At 37.2% G+C, this 13206-nt stretch overlaps 1 protein-coding gene across 23 annotated transcripts in view; it reads left to right on the top strand.

Moving 5' to 3' along the window:
• EP400 (E1A binding protein p400) overlaps positions 1 to 13206 on the top strand; it is a 52008-nt gene that overhangs the window by 33475 nt on the left and 5327 nt on the right. For 12 of the 23 annotated variants that reach the window (XM_072024669.1, XM_072024668.1, XM_072024667.1 and 9 more), the window contains 24 exons: positions 21 to 223; positions 325 to 494; positions 703 to 899; positions 1305 to 1416; positions 2086 to 2229; positions 2539 to 2697; positions 2964 to 3047; positions 3619 to 3750; positions 3874 to 3918; positions 4026 to 4179; positions 4588 to 4829; positions 5334 to 5507; positions 5752 to 5799; positions 6818 to 6954; positions 7485 to 7541; positions 7679 to 7757; positions 8314 to 8514; positions 9517 to 9562; positions 9665 to 9774; positions 10359 to 10563; positions 11099 to 11262; positions 11646 to 11852; positions 12171 to 12366; positions 12944 to 13074. In XM_072024669.1, coding sequence (XP_071880770.1) covers positions 21 to 223; positions 325 to 494; positions 703 to 899; positions 1305 to 1416; positions 2086 to 2229; positions 2539 to 2697; positions 2964 to 3047; positions 3619 to 3750; positions 3874 to 3918; positions 4026 to 4179; positions 4588 to 4829; positions 5334 to 5507; positions 5752 to 5799; positions 6818 to 6954; positions 7485 to 7541; positions 7679 to 7757; positions 8314 to 8514; positions 9517 to 9562; positions 9665 to 9774; positions 10359 to 10563; positions 11099 to 11262; positions 11646 to 11852; positions 12171 to 12366; positions 12944 to 13074 — 3397 coding nt within the window. Of the gene's footprint in view, positions 1 to 20; positions 224 to 324; positions 495 to 702; positions 900 to 1304; positions 1417 to 2085; positions 2230 to 2538; positions 2698 to 2963; positions 3048 to 3618; positions 3751 to 3873; positions 3919 to 4025; positions 4180 to 4587; positions 4830 to 5333; positions 5508 to 5751; positions 5800 to 6817; positions 6955 to 7484; positions 7542 to 7678; positions 7758 to 8284; positions 8515 to 9516; positions 9563 to 9664; positions 9775 to 10358; positions 10564 to 11098; positions 11263 to 11645; positions 11853 to 12170; positions 12367 to 12943; positions 13075 to 13206 lie in introns of those variants that run through there. The other 11 variants (XM_072024687.1, XM_072024690.1, XM_072024688.1 and 8 more) reach the window with 4 other exon arrangements.

Here is a 13206-nt window from a genome sequence, read left to right as displayed (position 1 = left end):
TCTTAAAATGCTTTTCACAGGGCTCTCTTCGTATTGCCAGCTGCAGTTGCTGCTCCACCGTGTTTGTATGTAGCAAATCCTCCCCCTTCATATAGCCACAGATTGAAAGTCCTTAAACATAGTCTTAAGCAGAAGGCAGCTCCACACTTGCATCAGTTGCATCGGATTACATCTCCGCACTTGCTGCAGTTCCCTGACCTCCGGCTGGTGCAGTATGACTCAGGTAAAGGCGGACACTGGGTGGTAATACTTGGTAATTTCAAGTTTCATATCAATGGAGTGTCTATATAAAAACCATTATTGGTTTTCTATTTTAAAATTTAGGAAAATTAGAAGCTCTTGCTGTCTTGCTTCAAAAATTGAAATCTGAAGGGCGCCGTGTGCTGATTTTGTCACAGATGATTCTGATGTTGGACATACTGGAATTGTTCCTGAATTTCCATTTCCTCACATTCGTGAGGATTGATGAATATGCTAACTATGAACAACGGCAGGTAAGTGTGTCCATGGGTACCACAGTATGTGCTCCATAGCCTTTTATATGCTAGTAGAACAAAATTTATATGGTTTCTCACTTACTTTGCAATGTTGACTTTTTTTTGTCTTGTTTTTGTTTTTTTTATTAGGCCTTGGTGAATTTGGTTTGTCATTTTATTTTGGTGTGTGGTTTATTTACTACTTGCTTTTACTCCATTTATGTAGGAACTGATGAAAAGTTTCAACAGAGACAAGCGCATTTTCTGTGCCATCCTTTCTTCTCACAGTCGCTCCACTGGAGTCAATCTTGTTGAGGCAGACACTGTTGTGTTCTATGACAATGATCTAAATCCAGTAATGGATGCAAAGGCACAGGAATGGTGTGACAGAATTGGGAGATGTAAAGATATCCACATATACAGGTGATGCTTACAGATCAATAACTTTTCCTTAACATGCTTTAATGTAAGGTTATTTCAGATAGCACTGCCCTAAATGATCTGAAATAAAGTTGAAACAGTGCTGAAATCATCATCTCACTTCAATATCTACCCCCCCTCCAGTTTATCATAGGAAGCTGTAGTCTTAACACCACATGTAATTAATGAGTCATATACGTGTGTTTTTTCTATGCTTGCATACCTCACATTTTTAAATAGTGGATCTTTTATACTAATTGTTAAAGAAAAACTTTAAAGTAGAGAAGGTAGTATCTGTTTTGTTCTTGGCCTGTACCAGCACCCAAAAAAAAGTTTATTAAAAGCTCATAATTATTCTACAAGGGAAATTTCTGTTTCTGAAACTGTTCTTTTTTCCTCCTTTTTTAGGCTTGTCAGTGGTAATTCTGTAGAAGAGAAGCTTTTGAAAAATGGCACAAAGGACTTGATCAGAGAAGTAGCTGCTCAGGGAAATGACTATTCAATGGCCTTTTTAACACAGGTAAGTTAATATTAAAACATGCACCAGTGTTGTGGTGTTTAGTAATTTCAAAAAATCTGTGCTGGAATTTTAAATAACAGCATATAAGGAATATGTTTGGGCTGGAATTGATAGGTTAGCATATTAGATTTCAGGACTGCTGGAACTTAGCTGTCAGTATTTGAGAGAATGTGGCATTACCTGCTCTTGTTCTGTTGCTTGTACAGTCATCACCTTTGTGACTTTATATTCTGGTTTCTTGCACTTTGCTACAAACTTCTGCAGTTTGTAAGATTGAAGTTTTCAATGACTTTGAAAACATGAAATACAAAGTTTGGGTATTCAGTGACGTAGGCTGGTCTCAAGGTGGAGAAGACAGTGACAGCACTGATGAATCTAGTCTGTCCTCTCCTGGCACTCCTGATATTGTGATGTAGGTTGTTAAAGTGTGCATTTCTGGCTTTCCTATAAGTTGCTCAATAATATGTTATTCTACTGTGTAGTCACATAAGAAAATTACAGAAGAGAAAATGGACAATTTTCCAGAAATAAAAGATCAAGGTTTATTTTTTCTTTAGTCAGTGCATAGTTTATAAGGTTATTTGAACCTAAGTTAATTTAAAATAGTATATAAACCAAAATAGTTCTGAAAGCTGAATATACTTCTCTTTTTTTCTTCCAACTACCAAGCAAACGATTCAGGAGTTGTTTGAGGTTCATTCTCCTATGGAGGATTCTGGATTTAGAGTGAAAGCAGAAGAGTTTGTAGTACTTTCTCAGGAGCCTTCTCCAGCAGAAACCATTTCACCTAAAGTTGCACGACCATTCATAGAGGTAATTATTAACCCAGGCATTAAAAATACAGCTGTACGACATTAGTGTTACACTGCATTCTCTTATTTTTGGGGAGGAAGTAAATTCTTCTAAGCTGTTTTCTCTTAGGTTTATATTGTTTTGACATTTTCCTCTTAACAGTACTTCCAAAGGGATGCAGTGAAGTTGTAATCTTTCTGGGGACTGTTTCTCTTGCCCGAGGAGAGATTTATTGCAGAAATTTGTGTTGGGCTTCATTGAACTTCTTACAGGAGCTTCTTTCCATGTTTTTGAAGTCCTCATTATTTTTAAAAAATGTCTTTCTTAAAGGCCCTCAACAGTATTGAGCATGAAGATGAAGAGTCAAATGATCACATACAAGAAATAAGATCTGAGTCGCACATTGAGCCTTTAATCTCAGAGCTCTGCGAGACAAAATACAACGAAGAGCCCTCACCGTTGCAGGAATTAGTTGCTGTTGTGGATCAGGTACCATGACCTTCCATGAATATTTAGTTAAAAAGTCATATTTAGTTCATATATTTCAATTCCTTTACAGACTTGCTTTAAAGCAACTTTGTTTTCAATTAGTTTGATACCTCATTAAATGGATGAGAAACCTACTGATTTTAAGCTGATGTTAAACTATCAGAAAGGGAGATTAGTTTTCAGGAAACCTTTGATACAGTCTCCTTCAGTTACATTTCTTTTGTTGTTCTGAATACTAACTGTTTTTCCTTGATACATTCTCACAGTTGACTCCAATTGAGAAGTATGCTTTGAATTATTTAGAGCTCTTCCATGTGTCAGTTGATGAGACTGAGCCTCGGATGAATGAGGTAAAATAGCAAATATTTCTATTCCATGTTTTTCATCATAATGCATACAAGCAGGGGTTAATATTTTCAGTGTGTAGTGGAAGTTGCTCCAGTGACATGGAGTAAGTATGTTGTAGGCACCTCTATTGTCTTCTCTTGCTGTACTTTATGAACCCCAAGAATACCTTACAGAGATATTCCTATCTTGTCATTCTTTAGGTTTAAGCAGATGTCAATTTTTCATTTATTCTTTGTAAAATGGGAATGACATTATTCAGCACAGTTCAGCAAATATTTGTTGTACTCCATTGATAGCAGGGAAAAATATCATTAGCTTCAGCGAGCCTGCTTATTTGGGTAAAGGAGCTTGTTCTGGTTGTCTTGGATGTTTAACTCAGTTTGCTTTATTTCAAGGGTATAAATACCTGCAATACCCGCAAAATCTCCTTTAACTGACCATAAAAGTATGTAAAGTATCTTTGCCTGTAAATATCAAAGATTAAGGAATTTGTCTGTAAAAACACAAATCAGTAATTTCTGATCTAATGTCTGTTACTGCATGAAGTTTATAAGGACTCTAACTTTTACCTAGGTGGAATTGAAAACTGTAAAGAAAGCATGGGAAGTCCAGCATATGAAGGAGTTAAAGGAAAAAGAACAAAATATGCTTTGGGATGATGAAGAAGAACTTCTCACCTACACTCGAGAGGATGCATACAACAAAGTAATTCCTGATTATTATATTTCTGAAGTGTTAACAGTGAAGTCTTCTCAGGTATTCTGAGAATACCTTTTCCTTCAGGGTTCGGTCAGATCATTTGAATTGCATTCTCTTTTTGCTTTGTAGGAGTATGTCTATGAAGGTCCAGATGGACAAACTGAAATTATGCCAGTAAGTACATGTAGTAGCAGGCAGCCTAATAAGCTTTTTATCTTTTGAAACATAAAGACCCGTGATTAGTTAATAGTGCAGTAACTACTTTTTTTTTTTCTGTGCAGCTTTGGACTCCCCCCACTCCACCTCAGGATGACAATGATATCTATATTGATTCAGTTATGTGCCTGATGTATGATACCACCCCTATTCCAGAATCAAAGTTGCCTCCAGTGTATGTTAGGAAGGAACGTAAACGACACAAAACAGATCCTTCTGGTAAATGCTTGTTCAAAACTGTTGGAAGTTTTATTGCTGAAAGTTAAAAACGTCAGGATTTTTGATACTTCCTACACGTCTGGTCTAGTAAAGATCAAACGTGCGTTTCTTGTCTCACTGTGGTCCTGTATCACCAAAAATTCAGTCTGTCTTAGACAGCGTGTCTTTTGATTTAGACATACGGTTATTTTTACTTCTGAATTTCTAGAAAATAGGTATTCTGCTGTGTGAGTTAGACTGTTCTTACTTAAAACATAGTATGGCCAGAACCCTTATAGTTTCTGACACTGTGCTTTTAAGAAGTAGTATGGAATACTCTGCGTGTTCAGGAGCATTTTGCAGCTGTACGTAGCACATGAATCAAACTGGTAGTAACTGTTTACTGAGGATTTTTTTTTTTGGTCTTAGCTGCAGGTAGGAAGAAAAAGCAACGTCATGGAGAGACAGTTATTCCTCCTCGTTCACTTTTTGATCGAGCAACTCCAGGAATGTTGAAAATGCGACGAGAAGGCAAGGACCAGAAGAAAAATATCTTGCTGAAACAACAAACACAGTTTGCAAAGCCTTTGCCGACACTTGTCAAACCTGCTGCTGAAGCTGGACAGGATAATCCTGAGTGGTTGATCAGTGAAGACTGGGCACTTCTGCAGGTCAGGCAATTACCTGCACTTTCTGCTGATATTATGTATTGTATTTTAGCTTCTAATGTCATAAATGGCTCTTTCAGCACTTTCTCTCTTCAAGTTTATTTGTAATTCCTTACAGTTTGTTTGGCATTTTGCTGATCTAACTCAGAGTAGATTGCATATCGCTTGTGTTTCCCTAAGGATAAATTAAGTTCTGTTCTTGCTGTAGAGACTGCTTACTGTTGTGGCCCAGGTTAGTCTGATTGGATGTTAGATAATGCAGCTAAAGTTCTTCTCACCTTTGAGAAGAGAGCAGCACTTGAATGGCAGCTCTACCTATGCAGACATCAATCTGTATAAAAACATTTTATGCATATTTATTATCTGTTGAACATAGGTGAACCCATGGACTGAATTCTAAGCTCTGCCCCATTGTAATAATGGCATGTGGATCCATGCAAATAAGGATTGGTTTGGAAGATTGGAATGATTTGTTACCTGAAGCTTTTGTACCCTTATCTGTTGCAGGCAGTGAAGCAGCTGCTGGAGCTTCCTTTAAATCTTGCTGTTGTATCGCCAGCACACACTCCCAATTGGGACCTTGTTAGTGATGTTGTTAACTCATGCAGCAGAGTCTATCGCTCACCAAAACAATGCCGAAACAGATATGAAAATGTCATTATTCCAAGGGAAGAAGGAAAGGTGAGTTTATATAGAGTGATGCATCTTTTTTACATTAAGTTTGTAGAGTTTTTTTTTCCTTATCTCCGTAAACACTTTTTTTTTTAGTTAAATGTTTCAACAGTGTAAATAAATAACTTTTAAAAGATTAAAAAATTATCCTCATCAGGATTTCCACTTATTTTATATGATTTCTTTGAAAAGAAAAAGCACCTGAACAAAATCTTCCACAAAAGATCATCTAACTTTCCTTCTTATTTTACAGCTAATGTACGAAGCTAATCCTAAAAAGAAGACAAAAAGTATTTATAAGGTGTGCATTGGTATTCTTTCAAAATCAAATCTAGACACTGTGGTATTTAGCAGCAATGGAGGTGGGCAGATAATTCATATGAGATCCATGTTGAGTGTTACTTGAGTTCTGAAACATCAATTAAAATTCCAAATTTATTTTTTCCTTTCTTTGTTGATACAGTGGATTGACACCAGACTTCAGCTTTTGGATTTGATAGATAATTTTTAAATCATGCAAGAAGTTTGTTTTCACTTAAACTGTAGTGGATATTTTTCCATCTAACAACCACCATGTAACTTATCCTGATTATTATGATGGTACTTAAGATCTGTAAGGACATACTTCATAGCAGGGTCTAAGTGGATTACAAATACGTAGTGAACTTAATGTTTGAAGCACCTCTTTGTAAATGAGGATGATAATGCGCTGCAGAAACCAAAATAAATTCCACGATTATAAGCAACTTCTTCCAAATCCTACTGCGACTCAGTGACAGAACTGGGTAGAGAATCTAGAACTTCTGACTGTAGTCACATTCTCTGACTAATAAGCAGGTTTGTCCCTGACTGGCAGTTTCCACTTAGGAGGAGCCAAGCATTAGAATGGCATGGTGTGTTGGATGTTAACATAGCTTTGTTGGGAGAGCAGTGCAGTGATGGTTTTATTATATTATGTGTGCGCTATGCATAACTATACACTAATGGGCTCTTGGTTTGGGTACTGAATTAAACTTGCAAGATCTAAACTAAAGCAAAGATTCTTTTTCAAATTAGAGTTTGCCATTTTGTATGTCCCCAAGTGCTGATGCCAGTGTGACCGTGAGAACTGCTCCTTATTTTGCTTTTTCTTTATATATTTCCCATAGAGTTTTGTGTAACAGTAAGTTATCAATGACATGAGGCAGAAACCAGTCTGTGGTAGGATATGTTGGAGATCGTTTTTAAATAATCTACAAGCGCACCATGTGTTTATACATAGACAAAATGCAGTGTGGGGTGTGTTCACAATTAAAAGTTGGTTTATTTTCATTTTTTAGACTAAAAACAGTCGCCCACTTCGTACCAATCAGATCTATGCTCAAGATGAAGGTGCCACCCACACACAGCTTTATACTAACCATTTTGAGATGATGAAAATGATTGCAGGGAAAAGAAGTCCACCTATCAAACCTCTGTAAGTTTAACTGGGATCATCCGATCTCCCCATCACCACAGACTTCCTGGAGACTTTGTTCTGAATTGCTCTCCCAGCTGAGCGTTATTTCACAATCTGTTTCAAACTGCTGTTTTGCTTCTCTGTTCTTGACCTCTTTCCTTGTGTTATTGGAACATCTTCATATTTTGTGTGTTTGGGTTAGATTTTACTCACTGTGTGAATTTGTTTTTATATGTGATTAAGAGCTTGGTTGTTTTTTTAATCTACTTTATAAACCAGACTTTCTGTTCGCCTGAATTGCAAATGTTTTAATGTCTGTGTTGATTAGTAGCACTTTGTTTTTTATGTAGATTGCTGCAGTATTGTTTTCTGTATTCATTTATTATTTACTCTGAATCTCTCTTAAAATGTCTGTCTTTATTTAGGCTCCAGTACTAATAGGTATATCATGAAAACTTCACCACAACTGCAACTACTAAAACATGTGAAATTAAATGTTGGTTTTAAATTTCTTCTATCTCCAATAATACAATTTTGCTCAATTTTAGACTTGGCATGAATCCTTTCCAGAAGAATCCAAAGCATGCATCTGTTCTTGCAGAAAGGTGGGCACTTTATATCTTGAAGGAGTTATTGATTGTGTAAAAAGTACTTTTTAACTATTTATTTATTCAATTATTTATTATATATTCAGTTATTTATTTTTTAACTATTGTGTACTTTGTCTTACCATTGTTTCTAGTGGAATTAACTATGATAAGCCACTTCCTCCAATTCAAGTTGCATCCCTCCGAGCAGAGCGTATTGCAAAAGAGAAAAAGGTACAGTCTCCGTCTTGGTTATATGTAGACTGCAGTAATTAAACTCTAGACAACAGAGGAAGTATGAGAAGGGCTAACTCCTGGGCGAAGTTTGCTGGTACAGTCATTTTTCTGGGTAGCTGTAACTTCTTAATATACACAAGGCCCAAAGTGGGACCTTTCCTTGGGCCTGTATGTGATATTGATAATTGTTTAAAATCGTTTTGAAACACATGTGAAAAAAAAAAAACTTGTACAAATCTTATAAAACATGTAAAAATCTCTTTATTCTTGGCATTCTGTAGCCTGCTTTTTAAAATTATTCAGGAGATATTCATCCTTGCTCATTGATGGTAAACTGCTTGTGTTACAGTACAAGCTATATCACCATGATTATAGCTTGTAGTTTGAAACTAGTTGGATCATGTAACTTATAGTTAGAGAGCTACAATGAAATCATGTCTGTACGATTCACACTTGATTAGAATTAAACTTTGGGGCTTTTTCATTTTAAATACATCCTGATTAATCTATGCACTGTTTTGAAGACTATGAAGCTCACACTCTGATTTCCTAGGCTTTGGTTGAACAGCAGAGGGCACAGCAACAGACAGGTCCGCAACCTCAGCAGCAGCAAGCTGGCCAGCAGCAAGCTCAGCAACCAGCTGTACAGCAAGCACAAGCCCAACCTCAGCCGCAGGCTCAGGCACAGGTAGTTCAGCAGCCACAGGCAGTAGTACAGACTGCAGTAACTACTGTGGCCAACACAGCAGTATTGGTAAGAAAGGGAGAGCTTGGTGTCTCTGATGTAGTAACTTCAGTTCCTTTCTGTGTACTATATTTGTGGTTTTTACTTGCATTTTAGGTCAGTATAGGGAAATAAAAGCTATTTCTTTTTTTTTCTTTTTTCCTGAGTATGCTTGGTATCTTCTTCTCCATCTTTTTCTATTCTCTTATTAAAACTCTGTTCATAGCATTATTGTAATAGGTGTTGGTATTCAGAAGTGAAAAAATGCCATATGCTTTGCAAAGACTTTTTTTGTCTTTTTGAGTTTAGACTTTGATTAAAGTTTAAGAAAATGAATTTACACTGTGTATGCAAAGAACTTTGAGAATAAAGAGACTGTAGCTGTATCGGCTACTCTGATAAATTAACTTAAAAAACAAGACTTTGAGTAAATTAACCTCAGCTGGGAAAGTGCGATGTTACATTCTACAATGTTACATTCTACAGGACCTACAAAGCAAATCTGTGCAAAGCTTTCATGGCTTCTTTAAATCTAGAGTCTATTAGTAATTCTGATGACAAGTTTGAGGCTTTTGTTATTAGAGTCAGTTCAGTTTGCACACTAAAGTGTGCAGGTAGTGGTGATTATAATTCAGTTGTTGAAAGAACAGAGTACTGCAGCTTTACAGAAAGAGACAAAGTGCTCTGACCCACAAGTATTGCTGTGTATCTACTGCGCAGTGATGCTCATGTGTGAGAGGTTACCTGAGGCGTGCCAGAGTAACACATCACTCCCTTCTTCTAAGAAGAAAGTGACCAGAAATTTGACTGGTCTCCAATTGCTCATTAGTGTGGCAGAATCCTAATATATACAGAAATTGTTGTTACGCAAAATGAAAGTAGTTGTAGAACTATCTGTTCATTTTATTGTATTTTTCTTGAATTGTCATTTCTTGAATACATCACTTTGTTAAACAACATAGTAGTATAAGAGCTATATTCAATTTTCTTTTATTGTTTTCTGAACTGTTACCTCAATTGTCTTCTAAATAGGCAGGCACAATCAAAACAGCAGTTACGGGGACAAGTATACAGACTGGTAAGAAGACTTTATAATTGGGCATTGGAGATGATAGGATATTCAGATTTTCTTTTTTTTTTTTTCCTTACAATCTCATGTTTAATCCTGGTTTGGTTTCAGCTACAGTGAGTGGAAATGTCATAGTGAATACCGTTGCTGGAGTCCCTGCTGCTACCTTTCAGCCCATCAATAAACGTCTGGCTTCACCAGTTATACCCGGAACATTGACTGTGAGTAGATTGCAGCACCAGTTGTAGCTCTGGATTGATTTTGTTTGCACGTTGCATATCTGCTTCCTGCATTAGCTTTCTATGTTCTGCTCCTTTTTTGCTATGTTTCTGCTCCTTGCTAGCTTCACGTGCGTCTTGTGATACCAAAATACCAGAATACACTGGGATGGCTTATCAGAACAAAATACTTAAGAAATAATGCAGTTAAAATTAGTTCATAATTGAGTGCTGTCTTCGGAAATTGTTTATGTCAATATCATTGCCAGCCTGTAATAATTTTATGCTCTGTTAATTATGATCTTTTATTATTATTTTCAGGTTGCAAGATCTTAAAAAGGTTAAGCAAAAAAAGGAAGGGTAGTGAACTGCAATGTAGTTAAGGGTTTGGTGATTAGCATGTTTGAAAAAGATTTAACCAGATGCCAATTGTGAGATATATTCAAACAGTTGTGTTAGAAAGATTTGGACCTTCTTTGCTTTATGTTTGCTGTTTGTTTCTAAAACTGTATAGTCTATTTCCAGAACGTTGCGTAGTTTTATGTGAGGTATGAGAACTGAGGAATAATGACTGTGTTCCTCTTTAGACTTCAGGAGGCACTGCAACTGCACAAGTGGTACACACCCAGCAGCGGACAGCGGCAGCACCTGCTGCGTCCACAGAACTGGTGACCATTGCATCTACGCAGGGGGTTCGTGCAGTAACGTCAGTGACAGCATCAGCAGTGGTAACTACAAACTTAACACCTGTGCAGACCCAGACAAGATCTTTGGTGACTCAGGTTACACCAGGTAATAATCGTGTTTGAGGGATTTTTTCATAGGGTACACAAAGGACCTCAGAATTCCTGTACTTTGTTTGACCTCTGAAGTTCCACAGTGTTGAAAGTCTGGATCTGTAGACAGACCAGTTAATTGATGCTGTGGTTTTTAACTTGCTTATTGCTGGTGCTTAGATGATATATTTTTTTTGCCAGTGAGTATTTATGGATGGAGTGTTGCAGTAGAGAATGGCTTGGCCGCTAGGCATTACAATTAAAAAGGTTTATTAACAATCTAGCAGTAAAATATTAGAATCGAGTGTTGCAACTAAAACCCATTATGAAGAAAGGAGTACATATTGTATTATTTATGTTGTTTTTTCATCATTGTTATGTGAACGTGTTGTTATTTGTGGTTAGTCCACAAACTGTAATGTAGCTTTTCAGGTGAAATCACAGAATTAAATTTGGTGTTGAATTAATTCATTCACTGAGGGTCTTTGAATGTGAAATTTTCAGTGAAATATCCATTCACTGATTTATTTTTTTATTTTTTTTATTCACAGCTACACCAACAGTTCAGCTCTCTGGTAAAACCATCACCCCTGCTCACTTCCAACTTCTGAGACAGCAGCAGCAGCAGGCTGCTCAAGTGCAGGTCCCTCAGATTCAGGCTCAGGCACAAGCCCAGTCTCCAGCTCAAATAAAAACTGTTGGCAAGTTGTCACAGGTGAGGAAATGTCCTTGAAGAAATGTGGCATGTTGCTCTCATTGTTACTGTAAGCATCATTAGCAGTGTGTATTGCACCCTGTTTTCTTGAACTAAAATGAAATGTGGGTCTTTGTTAAAGGTGATCTCACTAAAATTTCAAGGAGGCAGGGAGTCTGATAGCCATTTCAAGTAGCACCACTGTCGCCGTAGGTCAGGATATAAAGTACTTAGTTCTAGCTGACTGGCCACCCATAGTGTAAAGGAGTTCTGTTCTTAGTTCTTGGATCTAAACTGAAGTCTGGCATAGAATCTTTCTCCTTTAAAGCTGCAACTTCATCTCCATTCTTTTTCCTGTAGTCATATAAAGAATTTGAAATGACAGAAGTGTTTTATTTTTGCAGGAACAGCTGATCAAGTTGCAGAAACAGAAACTGCAGCTTCCTCAGCAGCAGACGGCACAGCAGACACAGCAAGGAGCGCAACAGCAAACAGCACAAGTACAAGTGCAACAGCAACAGCAAACTCAACAGCTCACTGCTGTTACAGCACCTCGTCCTGGTGCAGTTCTCACAGGCACTACTGTGACAAACCTGCAAGTTGCTCGTCTTGTAAGTTTTTCTTTGACTTCATGAAAACAGTCTTGGACAGCTCGTTCTCTATGCTAGCTTAAAATAACTGAATGCAGGTTATTCAGGCACATAAGCGCCTTTTGCATTACTTAGGCAGTACAAAAGATAGAATGCTAACACAAATAGCTTTAAAGACCAACTGACACCATCTGTGATGTGTATGAGATGTGAAGGAGACATATTTGGAAACATTTGCAACTATCACTTCATAATAATCTGTTATATGCAGCAAATTATATATATAAGTATATATATATATTTGTGCCAGTACAATAATCTTCATTCCTTACTGCTTAGACTCGTGTTCCTGCTTCCCAGCTTCAAGCACAAGGACAGATCCAGGCCCAAACTCCACAAGCAGCACAGGTTGCTTTGGCAAAACCTCCAGTGGTATCCGTTCCAGCTGCTGTTGTGTCATCTGCAGGAGTCACTACACTCCCTGTAACTGTTGCAGGCATTAGTGTTGCTATTGGGCAGCCACAGAAAGCAGCAGGTATGTCAACCCACTTGCTAAAACATAACTTTAAATTCCACTTTTTTAAAGGTAGGATGTTTGTTTCAAGTAATATCTTGTGTGGGAGACACTTTTTGAAAACTAAAGCTGTAGAGGTTAAACTCCATTATGTTTCAAAAATGAGGTAAGAGAATTGCACTTAATCCATTTAATCTGGAGGTTAGTATGATTCTTAACTCAGAAATCTGTGTGTACGAGTAGGTGAACAGATACAGTTTTAAAAATAAAGTCATAGTAACTGCATTTTTTAAAATGTGAAGTGGAAACAGAAAAACTTGTCTTTCAGAACTATCTTCTGTAGTGCAGAAAGAATTTTTCCTGTAGAAAGTATGACTGGAATAACACATACTTAGCTTACTCATGCCCTTAGATAAAACAGTGTTTTTACTGTCAAAATTATGTGTCTTATTCCTATTAAAATCAGTGGGTTATCAGTGCTCAAAGCTATGCGGATGTGTAAGTCTATAAAAGCACAATCTGTTTGCAAGCTGCGGTTACTGGGACAAAGCAATAAAATGAAGAATCTTACAGTTCTATTTGTTTTTGTAATTTTCAGGAGGCCAGACAGTAGTTGCACAGCCACTGCATGTCCAGCAGCTTCTAAAACTCAAGCATCATCAAGCAGCACAGCAACAGAAAGCTATCCAGCCTCAGGTTGCACAGGGCCAAGCTACTGTGCAGCAAAAGGTACTTACTGTTTGACCTTCTACGGAGTTATGTAATGCTTCTGTGGCTGTAAAGCTTCAGCTCTGAATTATGGTGACACTCCTAGCTCATTTTGCTATTTTGAAACACGACAGGATTTGTTTAAATGATAAA

Source organism: Anas platyrhynchos, chromosome 16 (assembly GCF_047663525.1).
Source record: "Anas platyrhynchos isolate ZD024472 breed Pekin duck chromosome 16, IASCAAS_PekinDuck_T2T, whole genome shotgun sequence".
Classification (NCBI taxonomy): Eukaryota; Metazoa; Chordata; class Aves; order Anseriformes; family Anatidae; genus Anas; species Anas platyrhynchos.
This window is presented reverse-complemented; position numbering and strand designations above follow the sequence as displayed.